General features: G+C 40.4%; 1 protein-coding gene across 1 annotated transcript; it reads left to right on the top strand.

The window, feature by feature from the left end:
- Positions 1-1,653: 1,653 nt before the first annotated feature.
- LOC110729166 (protein FAR1-RELATED SEQUENCE 5-like) lies at positions 1,654-4,766 on the top strand. The gene is made up of 5 exons (XM_021908889.1): positions 1,654-1,969; positions 2,466-3,457; positions 3,616-3,737; positions 3,864-4,089; positions 4,170-4,766. The coding sequence occupies exons 1-5, from the start codon at positions 1,654-1,656 to the stop codon at positions 4,764-4,766; spliced, it is 2,253 nt and encodes a 750-aa protein (XP_021764581.1).
- Positions 4,767-24,275: the final 19,509 nt, after the last annotated feature.

Below are 24,275 nucleotides of genomic sequence, written 5' to 3'. Positions count from 1 at the left end.
CCTCACTATATATCACAGTGCAGACCTAACTTTACTACTCCTACTCTAAAAGTGGTCAAAATGATCTTCTTAACTTAATTGCCAAAGAAGAATTACAAAAAAGCAACGACCCTTGGGTAGTTTACTCTACAGGAAACCTTTACCTAATTCCATGTAACACAACTAAATAATACACAATCACATAAATCAAAGTATCTATCCTGACAAAAGTTTGACTCTTGACAACAAACAGAAACAATACAATATCATAATCCTTCAGGGATCTTATAGCCAATCCTCATAGCGATCCATTCAATATACTAATGCATGAATGCTCGATTGGGCTTTTTTTGCCATATGTTTTCCTAGGAACAAGTGAGCAAAGGATTCGTACTATGCTGTTTATGTAAAAACTCTACAAAGCTATTTGAAACCACAAATAAGCCAAAAATAATGAGGTGAGGATTTGTAGTTTTATACCCTATAAAGCATGAATCAAAGTTATTCTCTTAGGGCAACTTTGACCAAATTGCAAGACTTACATCATAGAGATACTAAGTAGGAAGTACATACAGATATGCAATCTTTTACAAAATTAGCAAGGAATAGAAATCATACACACGTGCAAACAAAAGGATGAAGAGCTTACATAGGTGCTATCTTGCATCCTGATTTATAAAAATATTGACATCGATTTCGAAGATCAACAGATCCGGTATCAGCCTGAATTTCCTTCCTTATCCTAAAATAAGAATGAAACAGATAACAAGATTCTAAATTAGATTGATTTGCAAGCACCAGAATAGTACAATCTACAGGTAAGTCATGCAGAATTTATATACCAAGCACTAGCTAACTCGATAAAGCAATAACACAAAATGTCAATAGATGATGAGACACAATGCAGCACTTATTAACTCAATAATGTAATAATGCAAACTTCATTTACATTTGATTGAAGCAGGGTGGAATGTTCATAACCACTGCTTGTCTTGAATGTAGCTCATGAGCAAGCCAGAAAGGCAATTACACCCTTTGTCCCTGTTCAATCTGAAAATATATCGTGGGTAAACAGTAAAAAAGGAACATAATTTAATCTTAATTTAGACCATCAAAAAACTTACATTGTAACCTAAAATGAGAAAGAAATACCTTGGAGAATTGATCTCAATTATCAGCTTATGAAATTGATTATAAGGTCTCATAGACCACCAACCTTTATCGACAAATCTAAGTCATGAGATCGGGCACTACAGTTTTGAGAATCTACAGAATGTTGACAAAAAAGAAAAATCAAACCCATTTGCATGTACCCGGTGTACAGTATTTTTACTGTACATCGGGTTTTCACACGTGCTTTTTTTAAATAAAAAAAATTCGCAGAATTTCAAATACCTAAAAATAAAAAAAACGCAGAACAACAATGGAGGAGAGAGAAAGTGAGAAAACGCAGCTATCAATCATCCATTGAGGAGAGGGAAAGTGAGAAATCACAAAAATTGCAGAAAACGAACATCAATCGAGGAGATAAAAGGTTAGAAAACGCAAAAATTGCAGAAATCAATCATCAATCGAGGAGAAAAAAGGTGAGAAAACACACAAATAGAAGAATTCGATCATCAATTAAGGACAAAGAAAGTGAGAAAACTTACAAATTGCAGAATTCGATCATCAATGGAGAATTCGACTTTCGATACAACAAATTGCAGCAATCTCATTCACGAATTGCTACAAAAACAGAGGCAAATTGAGACTGAATTTGAAATCGATTTAAATCGATCGATTATAGAAGAAGAAGAAACTAATTGTTTTGGAGATGAATTCGTACCAATATTCAACAATCCAGACAATGCAGATGAAGCAATCGATAATGCAGATGAAGCAATTGAGAATGCAGAAGACCCAATTCATAATGCAGAAAATCAAGTGGTTCCTGATAAATCAATTGATTCAAATTCAGAACAAACAACCAAATCAGATGCAACTAAAGGTAATTTCTATGAATTTTTGAGATTGTATGCAGAAAGTAACCCTTTGCATACATAATTGTTACCCTTTTCATGCATAAACGTGACCATACTTATGTTTAAATGTTACCCTCAGATTGAATGCAGAACTTTTTAGATTGCATGCAAAAAGTAACCCTTTGAATGCCTAAATGTTACCCTTTTCATGCTTAAAAGTGACCCTATTTATGCTCAAATGTTACACTCAGATTGTATGCTGAAAATTCAGATTGTATGCAAAAAGTAACCCTTTGAATGCCTAAATGTTACCTTTTTCATGCATAAAAGTTATCCTATTTATGCTCAAATGTTACACTCAGATTGTATGCTGAAAATTCAGATTGTATGCAAAAAGTAACCCTTTCAATGCCTAAATGTTACCTTTTTCATGCATAAAAGTTACCGTATTTTCAAACGAATGTTACCCTTTTTTTTATGCTGTCTGTGGTTATTATCTGATTTGTTTGTATTAAATAACAGATACAAATCCAATTGATGCTTATGGTTTAGATCTTAGAGGATCATTTGTTGGTGTGGTAAGAGAAACTTTTGTAGAAATTTTGGAATTGTATGAAAAACATGCTGCTATACTGGGGTTTTCAATAAGAAAACATACAACTAGATTCAAACAACACACAAAAATAGTAACTGAGAAAAACTATGTGTGTTCTGCTGAGGGAAAGAGACATTCAGGTCAGAAGAAAACAAAGTTAGTTGAAATGGTTGATGAAGAGGATGTAAATGTAAAAACAAGAAAGCCAAGACAAGTATCCATTACAAGATCAAATTGCAAGGCATGCATAAGAGCAAAAGTGAATAAAGAAGGACAGTTTGAGGTGGTGGCTCATGTTATTGAGCATAACCACGAGCTAACAAAGCCACAGTGGCATTATTTGCATCGTTCTGAAAGAAAAATGACAGAGGAAAAAGTTGTAACAATCAAAACAATGAAATCTTCAGGTCTAACTACAATGGACACTTACAATTACATGGCTACAGAGGCTGGAGGAGAACAGAATATAGGCCATAGTGTTGTAGATCACCTGAATTTCTGCTCAAGGTTAAGAATGGAACAAATTGAGGCTGGAGATGCTCAAACTTTAGTGAATATTTTAAGTCAGGAACAATCAGAGGATCCAAACTTCTTTTTTAGAGTGAAGTTTGACAAGGAAGGAAGAATTTGCAATATCTTTTGGAGAGATTCAATGATGCTAGAAGACTATAGGATATATGGAGATGTTCTTGTCTTTGATACAACATACAGAACCAACATATATAATCTTATATGTGCTCCATTTGTTGGCATAAATAACCACTGGCATAATTGTATGTTTGCTTGTGCTTTTATTGGGGATGAAACGACAGATTCATTTGTGTGGTTACTACAAACCTTCTTCAAAGCTATGGAGGATAGAAAACCAACTTCAATATTCACTGACCAGGACCAAGCAATGGAAAATGCTATACTGGAGGTAAAATATTTATATTGACATCTTACAGATTTGAGCTATGACAATAAAGTTTTCCTTTTTCACATAAAGTTACCCTTTTAGCTGCATAAAGTTACCCTTTTTAGTGCATAAAGTAACCCTTTTAACAGCATAAAGGGACCCCTTTATTTTCAATGCAGGTGATTCCTAATACAAGACATAGACTTTGTATATGGCATTTGGAGCAAAATGCCATAACCAGATTTGGAGCTCTTAAAAAAGACAAAGAATTCAAATTTGCATTCAACCAGTGCTTAAAGATGTGTGTGACAGAACAAGAATTCGAAGCAAAGTGGCAAGCAATGTTGCAAAAATATTAGTTGACAGAACACTTTTGGTACAAAAGAGTGTATGAGTTGAAACACAAATGGTGTCCTGCCCTTTGTAGAGATTTCTTTTCAACAGGGATCTTATCGTCACAAAGGAGTGAAAGCACTAATCATGCCATAGGATTCAGAGCAAGTAAAGCAACTACTTTGACAGAATTTTATACCATATTTAAGAAGACAACTAATCGTTGGAGAAGCATAGAGAAATATGATGAGTTTACCTGTATCAAGTCAATAGCATTCACTTCATTGCCTCTATCTGGAATGCTAAAGCATGCTGCACAGGTAAAAAGTTAACTGTCAAGTACATAAATTACACCTAATATATGGCAATTTAAATGAAGCTACATGATTTTGATGTACAGGTTTTCACTTTATCACTCTTTAGAAATTTTGAAGAGGAGTTTGGATACTCTATGGCAACAACTGTTCAGATGTTAGGCAGTAATGAAGAATGCCTACTTTATCAAGTAACACTAGAAGACAAGCCATGGTCTGCACATCAAGTAAACTATATACAAGAGAGCCAAACTGTATGGTGTACTTGCAAAAACTTTGAAGCATCTGGATGGTTATGTTATCATTGCATCAGAATTCTACATTTGCATTCAGTAACAAGAATACCAGACAAGTATGTTTCAAAAAGATGGACTAAGTTTGCAAAAACAGAGGCATGGGATAGGTTGAAGAATCAGGATCCTAAACAGCAATATATTCCATGGAGGCAAACAATGATGAGGAAATACTACAATCTAATCTTAAAAAGTCAAGAAAATGAAGAGACAAGAGCATTTATGGAAGAAAGCTTCAGAAACAGTCTTAAAATGGTGGAAGACTTACTTGCTAGTGCTGCTCAGAAGAAAGTGCAGAAGCTGCTTCTAACATTCCTGATGTGGCAGACAACACTCAAAGCAATACTAACGCTTCTTCAACATCGAGTACAAGCACATGTGTACCAATAATTCTTGATCCTAAAAAGGCTGTAACAAAAGGAAGAAGCAAGAGAGCAAAAGGAGGACTTGAAAAAAGCAAGAGAAAAAGAAAACCAGCACTGCCACCTCCAAATTCAGAATTTGGATCAAAGACACCTAACTTACGACTCTTTTAAGATCTTTTTTAGAACATTTTTTTTTCGAAATTAATATACCTTGTATTGTTAAACTATTTTTCTTTTGTTTTTTTACTCTATGACTAGTTTAATGAAAATGTGATTGACACTTTTATTAGCACATGTTTAATTATTGGAACACATCAACTTATGTTACCCTTTTAACGTATAAAAGTAACCCTTTTCATGCATAAAAGTGACCCTTTTCATGCATAAAAGTTATCCTTTCTATCCACTAAATCAACCTTTTCTTTTGCAATAGTTACCCTTTCTGTTAATAAAAGTTAACCCTTTTATCAATAAAAGTTACCCTTTCCATGCATAAAAGTTACACTATCTACCCACAAAAGTATACCTTATCATGTATAAACTTATTATTTCTACCCACAAAAGTAACCCTTTTTATCCTTTCTATCCACTAAATCAACCTTTTCTTTTCTAATAGTTACCCTTTCTGTTAATAAAAGTTACCTTTTTTATCACTAAAAGTTATCCTTTTCATGCATAAAACCCAGACCCTTTTATTTTACAGATTAAAGTGTCCCTTTTCATGAATAGAAGTGACCCTTTTTCTACATAAAAGTGACCCTTTTCATTGCTAAAATTACCATTTCTAACAATAAAATCTACCTTTTTCTTGCTTAAAAGTTACCCCTTTCTATAAATAAAAGTTACCCTTTTCTGCATAAAAGTTACCCCATAAAAAACATAAAAATAAAACTTTTAATTACTTTATGTATTCACATACATCAGTATTCAAAAAACAACTAAGGACTTTAAACTAAGTTTAATTACATCATTAAACTTAATGTATGCACATACATTAAGTTTTTTCATTGTTAAAAAAAACCCCCTGAACTAATCAGCTAACAACTATCAATTATTTCACCATTTAGAAGGAGTAAACTTTTTTGCCCTTTTTCCTTTGTTCTTTTCCTCTTCTCCCTCTGCCTTTGCTTCTGCTTCTGCTGCCATTTTTCTTTCTTCTGTTTCTCTCTTCTTCTTTGCAGCAATTGCAGCCTTTAATCTTTCTTCAATTCCATTGACATAAGCAGGATATTTCTTCTTCTCATTGAACTTGTGTAATTCTAACAACACATCATTCCTAGATTCATTCAAATCACACAGTACCAGTGTGGTACAGATCTCTCCTTGTAAAAATTTCCTTCCATTAATCTCAAATCAGCAAAAAAAATAAAAATTATCAATATGTAATTAATAAAAGCAATAGAAAGGAAAAAACTACAGAAACTATATAGATAATTACTGTTTTGAGATCATTGAATTTGAACGATTCACCAACAAAATGGAGCATGTGATACATGACAAAGACCCCACAGTCCAAATTGTCAACTTTTTCTTTTCTCCATTCCAACTCAACAACTTCAAAACCATAAGAAGGTAGCTGAGAACTCTTTGGATGATTTCTTTTGCCAAGAAAAGCACCCATTTGAACACACTGACATAAAATATAAAAGTTTAGAATACATTAAAATCAAAAAAGTTAAAATGGAAACAATAAATCAACAGTAACATAACAAAAAAAAACAAACATAAACATACCATCTTTGAACACAATTCTTTTGTATAAACAAGAGCAGAATCAGTCCAGATAATGTTGTCAAGATAATATACCAACTCTTTTGTATGATCAATAACATACAAAATGTAGTGATTCTCAATAAGAACAGGAAAATAGATCTGAAACAGCAAAATTAAAGAGATTTAAACAGAGCATATCATAAAGAGAACTCTTTTAAATTTATTACATTAAGTTTAGAATAAAAATACCAGATCAGCATCCATTATATTACATTCTGGATTCTCATAGCTAACCCAACCTTCCCATATGTCGTGCAAATCCTTAACAGCACTAGATATGTTACCTTTGCCAATATTGTCACAAACATGCAAGAATGAAAACTATTAAAGTATAAGATCTCAATAATATATATATAAAGTAAATGTGTTAAGATATAAAAAAAGGAATGAAATAACTTACACTTTGCCTAACACCGAAGAAGAATTTCCGAGGACCAGTAGCCTGAAAACATGCTTTCTCATTCAAATACAGACAGAAGCAATCAATAACGCACCATTGAATCCTGAGTGGAGCAACAAGGGACACCATGTCTTCTCTTGGAATCAAAAAGTTCATTCCAAAAGTAACAAGGCTCTCACTGAAACAATAAAAAATAAGATCAACATTAAAAAAAAAATATAAAAAAAAAAACAGATAAAAAAATAATTATAATAAAAAAGGACACTTAACTTCTTATCCATTGAAACATCCTTCAGCAAACAATGATCGAGAATTTCCAAATGTAACTGAGGCAAATTCTTGAAAATCCGAGCATTGCTCTTTACAAAAAGAGTTACAAAAGGTGATTAGGGGATTTTTTATCCACCAATCACCGTCTGACAAGTGGACCAACCAGGTTCCGCCACGTGTCCTTCACGTAGGCCAATAGGAGCCTGCCACGTGTCAATCACAGATACGTCCTCTACGGACCAATTGAGACACGCCACGTGTTCACCCATGCCAAATGGGAAAACCGGCCAACAAGGCCCAATCCTGTTTAGAGGCCCGGTCAGCCCTAGGTTTACCCTAAACCTAGAGAGTGGCACGCTTCTCAAGACTATAAATACTTAATTAATCCTCATTAAAGGGGATCAAGCAATTAATCTCACCTGAAGAACGGAACAGAACAGAAACGTTACGGAACACACTAATAACCGGCTGATCTCGCTAACAAAGCAGATTACCAACATTAAACTCTCTCACCTAGAAAGACCTTATTACTTTAATTTCCGCATTAATTACTCCTTAATCAGGTACTAACTTGACCGTTGGAGGCGGAGCTCTCAGGAGTCTCCGTTATTTTGTAGGTACAGGCGTCCGGTTCCAGTCTCGGAATTGTAACTCTCCCGCAGGACATCAGTGAACCCCGAAACATTTGGCGCCGTCTGTGGGGAGAGTACTTCAGAGATGGCATCCAAGTCTGTAGCGACTCCTGAAGAGAGGCGTCCCCTAGACGACCCTCAAGTTCAGTCGGACCATGACACCGAAAGTGAATTTGAAGTTGAAACTCATACAGCTCCAGACGGGACCCTAAGGGCCCGACGTACCCGTCATACCGAAAGGAGGGAACGGGAGCATCTTCAAACAGGAAGCGAGCCAGCAGGCGCACCGCCTGCTCAGCAACAGCCGACTGATGGGTCTGCTCCCATCACAAGGAACGAACTCATGACCTTCATGAGGGACTTCAAGGGAGAGATTCAAGAGTTGATCAACAAGAAGCCGCCTGCTTCAGTCAAGGAGCAGTCGGCCAAGAAACCTTCCACTTCACTGAAGAGGAAGCCAGTTCAAGGGCGAGAGGCGACTCCTCATCCTAAATCTAGGAAGCGGGAGCCACCTGCCCTTGATTTCACAAAATTCCGTTATTTTGCAGGTACAGGCGTCCGGTTCCAGTCTCGGAATTGTAACTCTCCCGCAGGACATCAGAAAACCCCGAAACATTTGGAATCGCACAGCAATGGTTCGGCAACCTGCCGACTGGTTGTGTAAATAGCTTCAGGACGCTTGCTTACTTATTTGCCTCCAACTTCGCCATGAACATCCCTGCGAAGAAAACGACCCTTGATTTGGGAACAATTCAGCAGGGCGAGAAGGAGGGGCTTCGTTCTTACATCAGGCGGTTCAACCTGATGAGAATACAGATTCAAGGGTTACCGGATGAGGTAGCTTATACCGACTTTTTTAGAGGTCTCAAAGACGGGTCTACCTAATTGATTTGGTTCGAAAAAGGGTGGCGACTCTTCAAGAGGCCTTGATTGAAGCAGAAGCCTATATACAGGCGACTGATCTGTGTACGATAAAACAGTCGGACGGGAAAAGGTTCGACAAAAGAGAAGGACGACAGAAACAGTCGTCTAACAAAGATAAGAAAAGAAAAGAGGTCTGGGCGGCTGATTCCTCTAAACAGCCGGCCCAGAAAAAGAAAAAAGAATTCAAACCATACTCCCCAAAGTATGTGTTTAACAAGGATAACCAGTTTATCCTAAAAGAAATAAAGGGACGGATCTCAATTGAGAAGCCGGTCCCCATGAAGGGTTCTGCAAACAACCGGAACCAAGATAAAATCTGTGCTTATCATGATGACGTTGGTCATCACACCAATGACTGCATCAGTCTCATGCGGTACCTAGACCGCCTGGCTGAGCAAGGTGATCTTGACACTTATGTCAAAAAATCTACGGGGAAAACTTCCTCAAGAAAGCTGTCGGCCAAAAAGAATCAACAGGCCGACAGCTCCGATACAGATGATGCAGCCGTCTACACCATTGCAGGCGGCTTCTCAGGAGGCGGCCCCACTATTAGGGGCAACAAAGATAATATAAGGCGGTTAGATGTAAATTCCGTTCACCAAGAACGGCCGTCCAAATATACATTTCCTGAGATTGTCATCACTGAAGAGGATCTAGGAGGGGTAAGGGGGCCGCATGACGACCCTCTCGTTATTGAATGTAAAGTGGCCAACCAGAGAGTTGGCCAAATCCTCATAGATACCGGGAGCTCCTCAGATCTCATCAGCAGCAAATGTCTGTCGAAACTGAAAAATTAGACGGACTGCATACATCCGGCCTCCCACCCTTTAATAGGGTTTGGAGGAGGAGTCGTTCACCCACTGGGACGAGTAGATTTACCCATTCGCCTGGGCGAAAAAGGGGAAGGACGACACATGGTAGTCCGGTTCCTAGTAGTAGAGGAACTCTCGGCCTACAACATGATTCTGGGTCGACCAACCCTGAATAATTCCAAGGCTGTTATAATCCCGTCTCTTATGTTGCTCAAGTTTGAGAGGGATAATGGAACAGTCGGCTCCCTAAGGGGAGATCAGAGGATGGCCCGAGAGTGCTATCTCTCGGATGTCAAGCCCACTGTTATGGCCATTGGGTCAAGTGGAGAAAAAACAGACCTTGACAATGTCAAGGAGAGTGCGCCTGTTCAAGAAGCAGGCGGCAAAAAGAGAAAGGCGTCCCAGACAGAGTCCGCAAGAAAAGCGAGAAAATAGCAATCATTGGCAGAGGAGCGGCCGGATGAGTTCCGCCCTCAGGCGACTGGTGAGCATGCGGACCTCATTTTAGACGACTCACGTCCTGACCGAACAGTCAAAGTTGGGACGACTGCTCTGAGAAACCTTGGTGACGACTTTCACAACCTATTGAAAGAATACAAGGACATCTTTGCATTTGAAGTCCATGAAATGCCAGGCATTAGTCCTGATCTGGCGGTACATAAACTCGCTGTGGATCCGAAAAAGAAGCCGGTACGGCAAAAGAAGCGGAACCATGGCGAAGAAAGAAGTCAGGCGGCAGCCGCCGAAGTTAAAAAATTACTTGATGCAGGGTTCATTCGGCAATGTTACTTCCCAGACTGGGTTGCAAATGTGGTGCTTGTTAAAAAGCCGAATGGCACCTGGCGAATGTGTGTAGACTACACAGACTTAAACAAGGCGTGCCCCAAAGACAGTTACCCTCTGCCTAAAATTGATAACCTGGTCGACTCAACAGCCGGCCATGCCTTGATGAGCTTCATGGACGCCTATTCTGGTTTCCATCAAATTCCCTTATGGAAGAAAGATCAGGAGAAGACGGCTTTCGTCACTGATCAGGGGTTATACTGTTACACGGTCATGCCGTTTGGTCTTAAGAATGCCCCGGCTACCTTCCAACGAATGATAAACACTGTGTTCTTTGATCAGATTGGGAGAAACGTCGAGGCATATATTGATGATATTATTGTCAAGACTAAACTTCAGAAAGATCATCTGACGGACCTCCGAGAAACTTTCGCCACACTCAGGCGGCACCATGTCATGCTCAATCCCAAGAAATGTGTATTTGGAGTTGAGTCTGGGAAATTTCTCGGATTCCTTATCAATCAGAGAGGAATAGAAGCGAACCCTGAGAAGGTGCAGGCGGTCATTGACATGCAGTCGCCTCGTACCATCCGAGAGGTTCAGAAGTTAACAGGTTGTCTAGCGGCCTTGGGAAGATTTCTAAGCCGATCAGGCGACAAATGCCTATACTTTTTCCAGGCAATTAAGAAAAAGGCAAGGTTTGAATGCGGGCCGGATGCTGAGGCCGCCTTCCAGAAATTAAAAGTTCACTTGCATTCCTTGCCGAGGCTGGTCAGCCCTTTGCCCAAAGAGGTTCTCTACATGTACCTAGCCGTCTCTGATCATGCGTTAAGCGCTGGTCTCCTTGCTGAAAGGGACGGCTGTCAGCTCCCGGTCTACTTTGTCAGTCACGTACTGAAAAATGCCGAGTTGAGGTATCCCCTAGTGGAGAAATTTGGTCTTGCACTCTTCATGGCTGTTAAAAAATTGAAGCCCTACTTTTTGGCACATACAGTCGTCGTGTATACAGACCAACCTATCAAGCGGCCACTGACCATCATGGAGTCGTCAGGCCGAATGATCAAATGGGCCATAGAAATACAGAGCCTCGAAGTTACTTTCGAGCCTAGAAAAGCAGTGAAGGGGCAAGCCTTTGCTGACTTTATTGTAGAGATGACTCGTCCTCCTTACTCTCAAGTTTCAGACCAAGTATGGAAGGTATATGTGGACGGAAGCTCTACTTCAAATGGTTGTGGAGCAGGCGTCATATGTCAGTCGCCAGAGGGCGACAGGTTCGAGTATGCTCTACGCTTCAGTTTTCAGGCTTCAAACAATGAGGCAGAATATGAAGCTTTACTAGCCGGGATCCGCATGTCCAAGGCGGCAGGGGCAAGAAAAATAGACGCCTGTTCCGATTCACAATTGATAGTGAGTCAGTACAATGGCGAATACGAAGCAACCCATCCAGCCATGATCAAGTATTTACAGGCGGTCCGACAAGCAGTCGGCTCCCTTGAGGATTTCCATCTGATCCAAGTGCCGAGATCAGAAAACAACCAGGCGGATGCACTGTCAAAATTAGCATCATCCGCCTCCTCTGATACTCCTCGAACTGTTTTTTGGGAAGTAATGGAGAAGAGAAGCATCGAGGAAAGCCCTATTGGAATCCTAGACAGAAGCTCAACGTGGATGGATTCAATCAGGGCATATCTGACAAACGGTACACTGCCGGATGATCCTCAACAGGCGGCGGCACTGAAAAAACGAGCCACTTGTTTTGAAATGATTAAGGGAGAACTTCACAAGAGGGGGTACCTTCAACCCTTCTTAAAGTGTGTTACTCCTGAAAAGGGACGAGAGATACTAGATGATCTTCACTCTGGTTACTGTGCTTCTCATATAGGTGGTAGGATGCTTGCTCAAAAGGCAAGGCGGCAGGGCTACTTTTGGCCTACTTTGGAAGCAGATGCAATGGAGATGGTGAAAAAATGTGACAAGTGCCAAAGGTTTGGCAAACTAATTCACCGTCCGGCTACTGACCTCACTACCATTCACAGCCCACTACTGTTTGCTAAGTGGGGCATGGACATTCTGGGTCCATATACGCCTGCTACAGGCGGAAGGAGGTACATACTTGTTGCCGTTGACTACTTCACTAAATGGGTAGAGGCGGAGGCGGTAAAGGGAATCAAGACGAAAGATGTAATTTCATTCATTTGGAAAAATGTCATCACTCGGTTCGGGGTTCCCATGTCTATGGTTTTTGATAATGGTCCCCAATTTGAGACGCCTGTTCTCAAAAGCTGGTTGGGAGACCAAGGAATTGCAAACTACTTTGCATCTGTCGGCCGTCCACAAGCAAACGGCCAGGTAGAAGCCTTTAATAAAATCATCTCAGACGGTCTCAAGAAAAAGATTGAACGAGCAGGCGGCCTATGGGCGGATGAACTACCACATGTTCTCTGGGCCATTAGGACGACTGAAAAAGGGGCGACTGGAGAAACTCCATTCCTCCTAACTTACGGTGCGGAAGCTGTTCTTCCAATAGAACACTACGAGCCGACTCTTCGAGTAATGCTATATGACGAAGAGGCAAACTGGGAAGCCATGCGCCAGGCATTAGACTCACTTCCTGAAAAGAGGAGCAATGCTGTTTTGCGCCATGAGATCTATCGCCTGAGAATGACTAGATCATACAACAAAAAAGTACACAGGCGTCCACTCAAAGTAGGGGACTTTGTACTTAGAAAAATGGAAGCAGTTGGTAGGGCTAATGAGTCTGGAAAACTAACTCCCAACTGGGAAGGACCCTACCGAATCTATGAGGAAGTCAGGGACGGTACCTACCGTCTGGAAACACCAGACGGACAACCGTTGCCTCGAACTTGGAATGTAGATAATCTTAAAAAATATTTCTTCTGAATGATGTAAAGTAAAGAGCTACTTAATAAAAGTTTGCACTTACTATTCAATTTTGTATTACGAGGGGCATGTCGTCTGTACCTTTACAGTCGGCTACTCTCCATTGAGTTTTTCACTCTATCTTCAGAGGGGCATGCCGTCTGTACCTTTACAGTCGGCTACTCTCCATTGAGTTTTTCACTCTATCTTCAGAGGGGCATGCCGTCTGTACCTTTAGAGTCGGCTACTCTCCATTGAGTATTTCACTCACAATACTTAGCTAAAAAGATTAGGGCCTGGCCGACCCTGTGCCTAACAGGCGGCTACCCTTCTTTTACTTAGCACCTACGTTCACCAAGAACTTACCAAGGCCACCGGCCGAATGATCAGACCAGGCGCCAAGCCAACTGATCAAATCTACAAAACTAATACGACCTGTCCCAACATCATAGCAGGCGTCCGACGACATCCCTCCGGATGAAATTCGTCGCAGAGAGAAGCTCCCTTTTAGGTGGAACATTGTTCTATAAACTAATTACACGACACCTATACGACTGTCCCCAAGGGCAACCACGTAGCCGTTTTTGAGACAAGGATAACTCTATCACTAACCAAACCAGTGGTAGCAGTTGACATCTGAGTCAGATGACCGCCTGTATTACTTGGGATAAATGCAGGGGGTACCTATTGAGTTAATAGCCAACAAACATTGGCGAATCAAGGGGTCTAGCCGGCCTACGCCGCCTGGTACCTCTACTTCTCAAACAAAAGTGACGGCGACTGAGTAACTCCAACGTTAACTCATAGTCACTCCCTCAAATTTGGTATGGAACCTAAGAGGTTTGAGTCGTCCGCCTGTTTTTAACAAACAAGGGCACTCAAACCCCTATTCCTACTAGGTAACCTATTGAGTTAATAGCCAACAAACATTGGCAAATCAAGAGGATCAGCCGGCCTCCGCCGCCTGGTACCTCTACTACTCAATCTAGATTGTGACGAAGACTAAGTAACTCCTATGTTAACTTAATAGTCACTCAGACTTAGTATGGAGCCTAAAGGGTATGAGTCGTCCGCCTGTTTCTTAACAAACAGGGGCTCTCAACCACTACTCTGGCTAAGTTAACAAATTATGAGTTAAAAGCCAACAACATTGGCAATAAAGGGAAACAACCGGTACCCGCCGCTTGTTATCTTTACTAAATTCCTTGGCGACTAGGTAATACTCTATTTACTTGGTCAGACCACTTTCCTACTTGGTTAAAATTACAAAAAGACAGGCACGCCTGCCTAAAAAGGATCCAGACAAAATAGTTCGAACACCGATTGAATAAATGGCCGACTGATCGTCTATCCTGGAAACAGACAACCAGTCGTCCAGGGGCATAGGCGGCGTACTAACTATCCGTACCTGTCTGCAATGTTCGGCCATGTACAACAGTTGGTCTAGTAAACAATGGGATATTAGATATGGAATACTTGGACAAATTTGAAGCAAAATAAAAATTCATTAAAAATAAGCCGGTCAGCAAAATATTCAAAGCCCCGGCCCCCTGGCCGGGTAAATACAAAACAAACGGCACGCAGGCCGTGGAAAGAATACATTAAGCTTAAGAAGGGGGCAGTTCAGTATTAGCAGCTACCGCCTGATAAGCACTCTTCTTGCTGGACTCGGCTTCAGCTGCATCCTCTTTTGATGCCTTACCCCCAAGTGGCACAAGCGCCACAACCGGCTCCTCCTCCTCCAACGCTTCTCCCAACGCCTCTTCTTCAGCAGCCGCCAGGATCTCTTGATTATATGTTTCCGAACACTGGCGGTACGTTCTTTCCCAAGAGGCAAAGTCGGCATTGGGGAACAGGCGGCCCCAGGTCATGCGCTGGATTTGAGCGGAGTCTTCCATCATCTCCCGGACGAGCTCTTTCTTCTCTTGCTCGGCCTTTTCCGAGAGCTCTTGGGTAAGACTTTTCTCTTGGCTCACCAGGCGATCTTTTACGCTGGCCAAGGATTTCTCCATGGCTTCGTAAGAGTACATTTTTTGGCGAAGAGGTTTCAGCTCGGCCTTAAGATTTGTGATGGTCGCCTCCAGCTCGTCATTCTTCTTCTGGGCCGCCTCTAACTGAGCCCGAACAGCGGCGGTAGCCTGCGCCTGATAATAAAGAATATCAATGGTCAGTACTTCATTTTGGGCAATTTGAAACATTGCCTTATCACAGTTAGAGGCGGCCATAGCTTTTGCAGCCTTTACCTCTTTGTTTTTCCGATCAAGCGGCTTGCGAAGGCTGTTAACTCGGAGCAGGGCCTAAGTATAAAAAAAAAAAACAGGCGTCAGTTTCCAAACAAAAAAGATAACAGGCGTCCTGGAATTCAAATACTCAAAAAGTATACCTCAGCAAGGACCCCTGCAATCCCATCAAGGTCAAGGGTGCCGGCACCCCTGACCGCCTCCCTTTCAGATGGAGGAACTACTTTGATCATGGACTTGGCTACCTCTACCAAGTCAAGCCCCTGAGGGCCGGCTGCATCAAGCGTAAAAAAGCAAGTTAGACCTAGTCAAGAAGGAAGTAAGTGTAAAAGTTTTTACAAGTAATTGTCCATACTTCTAGGCGGCCCCGCCGGGGTTTTAGAAGAAGTGGCCGGCTGCTTCTCAGCCGCCACTGTTTTCCTGGAAGACCTAGGAGAGCTTGCAACAGTCGTCCTCCGGGCCTTGGGGTCCGGCTGTTGCGAGGAAGAAGCTCTTGGAGTGCCCGACTGAAAAAAAAAAAAAAAAAAAAAAAAAAAAAAAAAAAAAAAAAAATAAACAGCAAAGTTAGTAAAGATCCCAAGTAAACAAAGCGTTAAAAAACAGAGTATTTGTCAGGCCGGCTACCTCTAGAGCACCGACTGCTGAGGCCACAGGCGGCCAAAAAGTACTCGTCATAGAGCCACTTGAAGCTCGGGACGCAATTTAGGGGTACTTGCTCTCGTACCCCTGAAGTAGAGTTCACCCTAGTCTCTACTTTGAAGAGTCCTTTGTCTAGGATCTCTTTTTTAGCCTTTGGGGAAACAGGCGGCATGCTGCGGCCGCCTGCGAGAAGAGGCGGATCCCTATTCCACTTGTTTAAGCGTTTGTTCAGCTCTATGTCTGAACCCTCGATGATAAGGAAGGTGTTCCGCCAATCCTTCCATTTGTTCGCCTTACCTCTCGTCATGAGGTAGCCCCTATGGCTTGTTAATTGATACCAGCCGGTACCTCCCGACTTAGGGGTCCGGCTGAGATAGTTCATGTGGGCGAAAGCCTCAAAGCTTGGCTCCACCCCGTACATTTCGCACCCGGCCACATAGCCGAGTACGTTTACCCAAGAGTTGGGGGCTAACTGCCATAACCCCAAATCATACCCATCTAAAATCCGCTGAACAGCCGGATGTAATGGGAAGCGCAGTCCAGCTTTGATGGCCGCCACATAGCAGCCAAAGCAGCCGTCATCATAGCTGGTACCAGCCGGCCAGATGACAGTGTCTTCTGGATCCGGCACGAACAGTAAAAATTCGGGGCCCATTCTGTGGTTAGCTATAAAGCTCTCCACTTTGTCTTGCATGGCTGCGATCCGGCCCCGGGGTACCGTGCAGTAGTAGGGGGTGTTTTCCTCTCTGCAAGAGGCGGACGGCTCCGCCCAATTGTCCCCCTTCTCAACTGCATGAGAAAGCCTCGCCTCTTGTAGGCGGCTGTGTCTTTCTTCTGAGCCTGGAGAAGCGTGGCCAGAAGAGCTGGACTCGGACTCGTCCTCTGACGAGTCCGAAGAGGACGACTCCTCCCCTCTCCCAGAGGGGCCCGCCTCCTCTCCCTTAGAAGGAGCAGGAGGAAAAGTAGACATATCAACGGTGAAATGGGAAGGGACCACCTTGACCCCTCCCTCAGAACTGTCAGCTTGGCAGCCGCCTCGTTTCACTTCTACATCTGGCGCCTGGCCAGATGTTTCACTAATGAGCACCCTTTGGGAGGAGCCGTCCGAGTTTGAGATCATAGCAGTCTTTTTTGTTCTGGCCATCACGTTCTGCATAGACACAGATACAGTCGGACTTTGTATAAAGGGCAAAGATGGGTCCAGAAAAGGGCAGGCGGCACTCCTAGTCCTAGATTCAGCCGTCCCCGGTGACCGGCTGATCACTAACTTAGGTCGTGTCGTGTGCTTCCGTGGTGCCATTTCAAAAAATAAAAAGAAAATTAAGAGTAAGAGAACTGAGTTACCTGAACGAGTGACGGTTGATGAAGTTCTGGAAATCCGGTGCAGTCGGCTTGTCAGAACAGGCGGTAGGCAGAAAAGGTCCGAAATGTCAGAGCAAGTTCAGGGGTCCGAATGTTCTCGCAAAGTTCTCAAATGTGAAAATGACCGAAGTCAGCACTTCCTTATATAGGCAAAGTGAGAAGGCGAAGGGTCGCTTCCAAATTCAAAATTTGGGCGGGAAAATCTCTCGGTCATTTGCAAGGTGACACCTGTAGCAGGCCGTCGCCTGTCACCGTGCGGCACCTGTCACAGGTGACACGTGACCAGTCACGTGCCACCTGTGAGGGGCAAATGATTAGGGGATTTTTTATCCACCAATCACCGTCTGACAAGTGGACCAACCAGGTTCCGCCACGTGTCCTTCACGTAGGCCAATAGGAGCCTGCCACGTGTCAATCACAGATACGTCCTCTACGGACCAATTGAGACACGCCACGTGTCCACCCATGCCAAATGGGAAAACCGGCCAACAAGGCCCAATCCTGTTTAGAGGCCCGGTCAGCCCTAGGTTTACCCTAAACCTAGAGAGTGGCACGCTTCTCAAGACTATAAATACTTAATTAATCCTCATTAAAGGGGATCAAGCAATCAATCTCACCTGAAGAACGGAACAGAACAGAAACGTTACGGAACACACTAATAACCGGCTGGTCTCGCTAACAAAGCAGATTACCAACATTAAACTCTCTCACCTAGAGAGACCTTATTACTTTAATTTCCGCATTAATTACTCCTTAATCAGGTACTAACTTGACCGTTGGAGGCGGAGCTCTCAGGAGTCTCCGTTATTTTGCAGGTACAGGCGTCCGGTTCCAGTCTCGGAATTGTAACTCTCCCGCAGGACATCAGAAAACCCCGAAACAAAAGGCACCTGCACACCTACATGTCCACAGTCCAGAGAGCATAAAGATTTATTTGCTCTGAGTCGAGGAGGTTCATTTTGATCAATATGCCCGACAGGAATATTTTGAGTAGGACCAGGAATGATAGCAGAAGGTCCAGAACCATTAAGGCCTTCATTAACTATTTTTCCATGACCATTGTCATCATCCTTGGGAATATTTTCATTGAAATCTTGTGCAGGTTCTTTTTCAGGAACAAAATCTTTGTTACCTTCTGTAGGTTCATAAAAACCGCGAAACATATCATGTACAGACTTCATTTTATTACACTCATCAATTAAACCATCTAAAATCTTCAAATAATGAGGATCAGAGAGTAGCAGTTCAGTTTGAGAAACTGAAACAAAATCAGCAGAAGATAATGAAACACTTCTGCGAGAAGTAATCAGATCATTCAAGGTTTGAAAACCAGTTGACTGAACAAATAATAAAACATCCATATTTCTTTTAAACAAAAGAAACTTTTCATGAACAACCTACAAACATATGAACAATGAAAAAAAAATGTTACAAATAAAAATAATAAAATAAGTAGGAAATCTAATTCCATTAAACTAAACATATAAGAAAACAGAACACTTACATCAGTTGAAATTTTTTTAATTCTTCATCGGTCATAATACCTTCTGGAAGCTCAAATGAAACAATGCGACCAGTGGTACCACTTGTAGAAGGACCCTTATCATAACCCAAAGTAGGAGCTGGCTTAAAAACAGTTCCCCTAAAATTAAGCTGTGACACAGGATATGTAATAGTATCCAATGGTCCCTGCCCATAACCACCAGCTTTGATCTCTAACTTAATTCGCTTCTTAATCTTTACATCCGTCCAATGTTGAATTAAAGGAAGAGTACTACTTTCCTTTTCACCTTGAAAATTTAGACGATGAAAATACATAATTTGCAAAGCCAGCAAACAACCACTAACATTTTGAGCATTTTCATCATCCTTATACTTCTGAACAGCCTTCTTTAACTTTTTTAAAACATATGAACACCAATCAAAAGTTTTAATTTCATCAACTTTTTCAACAGCTTTAAGCAACTTCAATGAAACAGTCCTATTAGTAGTAGGAGCTAAAAAGCTAGACATAGCTTGAAGAACAAAACACCTCTTAAATTCTTCCCCTCCATCAACCAAATCAACCATCCTAGACTCCAATTTTGACAAATGAAGAGGTTGCTTACCAGAAAGACCATAATCAGATCTCCATGCCTGAATGATACGTTTATCTACACTTTCATCTTCAGAATTTTTATTAAGTTCAGGAACACAAATATCACTCAAAGGCAAGCAAAACACATCGCAAATATCATTTCTAGTAACAACAAATTCTTTACCGGTAGCGATGGTAAACATGCAGCTACCAGCATTGAAGTTTTCAACAAGCCAAGGTAGCATTTGACGATTAAGAGTTTTCAATTTAAGATGTAATAAACCTCCAAAACCAATTTCTTTAACAACCTGTTTTTGCTCAGGACTAAAGTTCTGCAGCAATATTTCCAATGAATAGGGTCTACATCTTGCAATGATTCTTCTTTGCTCCCTAAATAGAAAAAAAAAAGAAAGAAAATGTAACTAAAACAATATAAAATAAAAACAAAATATAATTAAAAATGTAATAAAAAATATGTATACTTACATAACAGATTCAGAATCAGATTCAGAAAGCATTTCATAATCAGAATCTTCCACTGTATTAGCTTTCTTAGGTACAATTTTGCCCTTCTTAGGAACTATTTTGGCCTTCTCAGACTCTGGTTTGTCACTCTCAGGAATTTTCCCAGCCTTTTTAGATACTGCTTTGCTCTTCTCAGGAGCTATCTGGGTCTTTTTTGGTACTGGTTTAGGCTTAGCAGGCTCTTTAGGCTTTCCTTTTCCTTTTGTAGGCTTTTTATAACGATAACCACCTATTGAACCACCTGTATTTAATTATTAAAGTAATATAAATACAAATTCAGAAATTACTCATGGAAAAATATAGAATAATGTGCACAAATGACACTTTTAAATGCATAAAGTGACCCTTTTAACAGCACAAAGTAACCCTTTTAACAGCACAAAGTGACCCTTTTAACAGTATAAAGTGACCCTTTTAACAGCATAAAGTGACCCTTTTAACAGCATAAAGAGACCCTTTTAACAGCTTAAAGTGACCCTTTTTTATGCATAAAGTGACCCTTTTGTATGCATAAAGTGACCCTTTTATATGCAAAAAGTGACCCTTTTTTTGCAAAAAGTGACCCTTTTAACTGAAAAAGTTAATCATTTAACAACATATAGTGACTCTTTTAACAGCATAAAGTCACCCTTTTAACATCATAAAGTGAACATTGTCAAAACATATAAATGACACACATGTCTATTACTCAAACACAATGAGCAATACATATATGCATGTTAATCAAACACAGATGCACAAACACAATGCGAATATGCCTATTATACACATAATCTAACTAAAACATAAAACCTAAACAAATAATCAGTTTAATTAGCATTCTCTGACTAAAACCTAACATACAAAATTTGAAGAATAATAAGCAAAATTTTGAATCAATTATATACAATGAACAATAAAATAAAGCAAAATTAAACATAATAACTTCATAATTAAAATTCAATTATCATAATATGCATAAAAAATCAACTGAAAACTATAAAAAAATAACATGCACTAGTAATTCGACATATATAAGCGAAATTTCAATTGAAAAATTTGAAAAAATGATGAAAAATTTAAGTAAACACACCTTCTTCAACATCTACAACCTTCTTTGTAATCTTCTTCTTCACCATTGCAGAATCAACACTACGAAAATCGAAAACAAAATCAAAATCAAAAAACCTAAAAATCGAAGAATCAAAACAATTTAAACTAACAAAAATCTCAAAAAAATAAGTAAACGAACCTGAATTAAGCAAATAACAACTTCACCAGTGAAAAAGAAGAAAGAAAAAGCTCGAAAATCAACAATGGAGGACAGAGAAAACGCTCGAAATCGCCAGTTACTTGCTTTTTAGAGAGAGAAAAAGAAGAGAGAGAAAGCTATAGTGAATGAATGAAGAGAGAAAAGTTCTATTTCTTTCTTTATTTTGGCAATCATTAGGAAGCACGTGCCAAACCCACTAAATTGGCATTTAATGCTTGTCCAAAAATTCCGCCATTCATTAAATTAATGAACACCGTTTTTTTAAAAAAATTTGTGAAGAAAAATTACATTCTAGAATTCAAAATTAGAACAATTTCAGCTTAAAATTTTAAATGGAATTGCTTGAAACAAGCCGAAAATCAGCCCTCAAATGCTATAAATTTCAACAATATACTCCAAATCTTCAGAAAAATCACCCGATTAGTAAAAAAAGTATAAAGGATATGAGCAAATAAAGTTATGATTAATGATTATTATAGAAACCACAAAAAGTACCCAATAGACAACTAAGAAACATCAAAATTTCTTATTGAAAATATTTGAGAATGAAATATTAATATACAGTAGATTTAATCCACAACGAATGATTGGAAGTTAGGGCTAAGATCGAAATTACCTAAGAAGCAACTTCAATGGCGGACCAAACACGACGACTTTCCCTTTACCGAACACGACTTTGCAGCTCTCCATTGAACCCTTAAGTGGGTCCTAAAGTTTCAATGAATAAGGCAATTTAGTGTTATCTTTGTCGAATACAACTTTGAACCCTCTTCTATGGAGTTTTTCCCAATTGATGTACCAAGTATTCGGGATTTTGAGATGCTGGAGGAGTAAATGGGGGTCGTTTGTTAGGACTTTTGACGAAGAAATTATGCCCTCGAGATTAAATCGTTGGCTTATTGCACCTTTGAGTTTTGCCCACCACATGTTTGTGAAAATGCCCCAATGATAGTTTAAGGGTTTTGTTTTTTCTGCCCTGTCAAGGACGATTGGCGGTGTTTTCTCTCTCCCAAAATGGAGATTTCTGGGTTTTATATTAAGAGGGGTTGTGTTGATGATTTGGTTGCATGATTATTTATTTACGCTTTGTTTGGATAGCAAAGAAGGAAAGAAAAGAAGGGGAGGGAAAATAAAGGAAGGGAAGGGAAAAGAAAGGGAAGGGGAGGTGAGCTCCATTTTCCCTCCAAATCTCTCCAATTTTGGAGAGATTATGGTTGTTATTAAAGAGAGAGAAAAAATGGATCCCTCCCTCTCCTTCCCCAAATCTTTTACCCAAACAAGAGATTTTGTCCCCCTCCATTTCTCTTCTCTTCTTTTCCTTCCATTTCTTCCTATCCAAACAAAGTGTTAAAGAGTATTTTGTGCAAAGAGTTGTTGTCGGTGAAACATGGGAGAAGGGAAGTGATGAACTTATGCAAAAATGGATGATGGAGAGTGAACATGAGGAAAGCTAAGGTTTGTGCAGGCGAAAATGGAGGAGAAAGAAGCTGAGGAAGGGGGCTAGAGGCAGGTTGATTGAATGTTAAGCCCAAGTGAAAAAGTTATATTTTTTATTTTGCCAAAATAAAAACAAAAAAACTGGATTATCTTTTAGCAGCTGGCGCTATAGGGTCGGTTACAATTACTTTGGTCAATTTTTATTTGACCTGGTAATAGTAGCGGGCAGTTAACTAGTCAATTGCGATTAAATATTGTAATTTTAAATTCATTATTATTAGCAGCGTTCATTATTACGCCAGCTGCTAATGACATGGTATTTGTAACTGACATTAGTTAAGCCAGTTGCAATTATTGCATTTGTAACTAGCGCATATAACGCCAGTTGCTAATAGGGTGCAGCTAATAGCAATGTTTCCACTAGTGAAGCCAACAAAAGAAGATGTGAAACAAGCCCTCTTGAAAATGAAGGCTTGCAATAACGCTTGAATCATGAAGACGGAAATGGCCATGGATCCATATCCATTAACCCTCAATGGCCAGTACATCAAAGAAGGGGAAGACTTCCCATGCTTTGAATTCCCTGAGCTATTCGTCCACGATGGGAAGCGTGAACCAGGATTCGAGATGTTCCTCAATCGTGACTTTGTTGATGAAGACGAAGAGCTCTTCACAACTGAGAAACCAGCTAGCCCAAGCTCTGATGATCTAGGCATTAACCTTCTTTTTAGAATGGAGAAGAATGAATCTAAGACCGTCTGCAATGATAATTCCGATCTCCTTTAAGCTGTTATAGCAAACAAGGATTTTGACCCCTCCGAGTTAATCGTCCAAGCTGATAATATTTTAAAGGGATGGCGCAAGACATCGAGGATCACTACGCCAAACGGAGAGAAGTTGGAAATAACCGCTGGCGAAGGTCCTATGTTTGATGAGTCTGAGTCGTTTGGGTCCTAGTCTGAGTTTGAGTTTAAGTCTGTAGACGAGTCCTTAGAGTGTGAGGCCGACCCTCTTTCTGCTATAGAGTCCAATCCTGAGTCTCTTGTTGAGTCTTCTCTTTCCGGTGAGGTCGCAGCTGACCTTGCCCCTCTTGATGTAATAACCGATGAATTCAATAAAATGAGTACCTTTGCTTACGATGCGTGTCATTCCCCTAGCCCTGATCAATATTGCTTTGCTAATGATAAAAATGACAAAGAAATAATAAAAGCAATGGAAGAACACAAAAATAAAACGGCATTTATCGAAGATACAGAAACAATTAATATTTCCAATGATACGACTGTTAAAGAAGTAAAAATTAGATTAACACTAAGTCAAGATGAACGCAAAGAGCTAATTAACTTACTTAGTGAATTTGTAGATGTATTTGTTTGGTCATACCAAAATATGCCAGGAATTGACAGGGATATAGCTCAGCATACGATACCGCTCATCCCAGGTATGAAGCCTGTTAAAAAAAAGTTGCGTCGTATGAAACCGGATGTGGCTCTCAAAATCAAAGAAGAAATCAGAAAGCAGTTGGCCG

The sequence above is a fragment of the Chenopodium quinoa genome, unplaced genomic scaffold (assembly GCF_001683475.1).
Source record: "Chenopodium quinoa cultivar QQ74 unplaced genomic scaffold, ASM168347v1, whole genome shotgun sequence".
NCBI lineage: Eukaryota > Viridiplantae > Streptophyta > Magnoliopsida > Caryophyllales > Amaranthaceae > Chenopodium > Chenopodium quinoa.
Note: the sequence above shows the minus strand (reverse complement) of the source record. Positions and strands in the feature narration are given on the sequence as shown.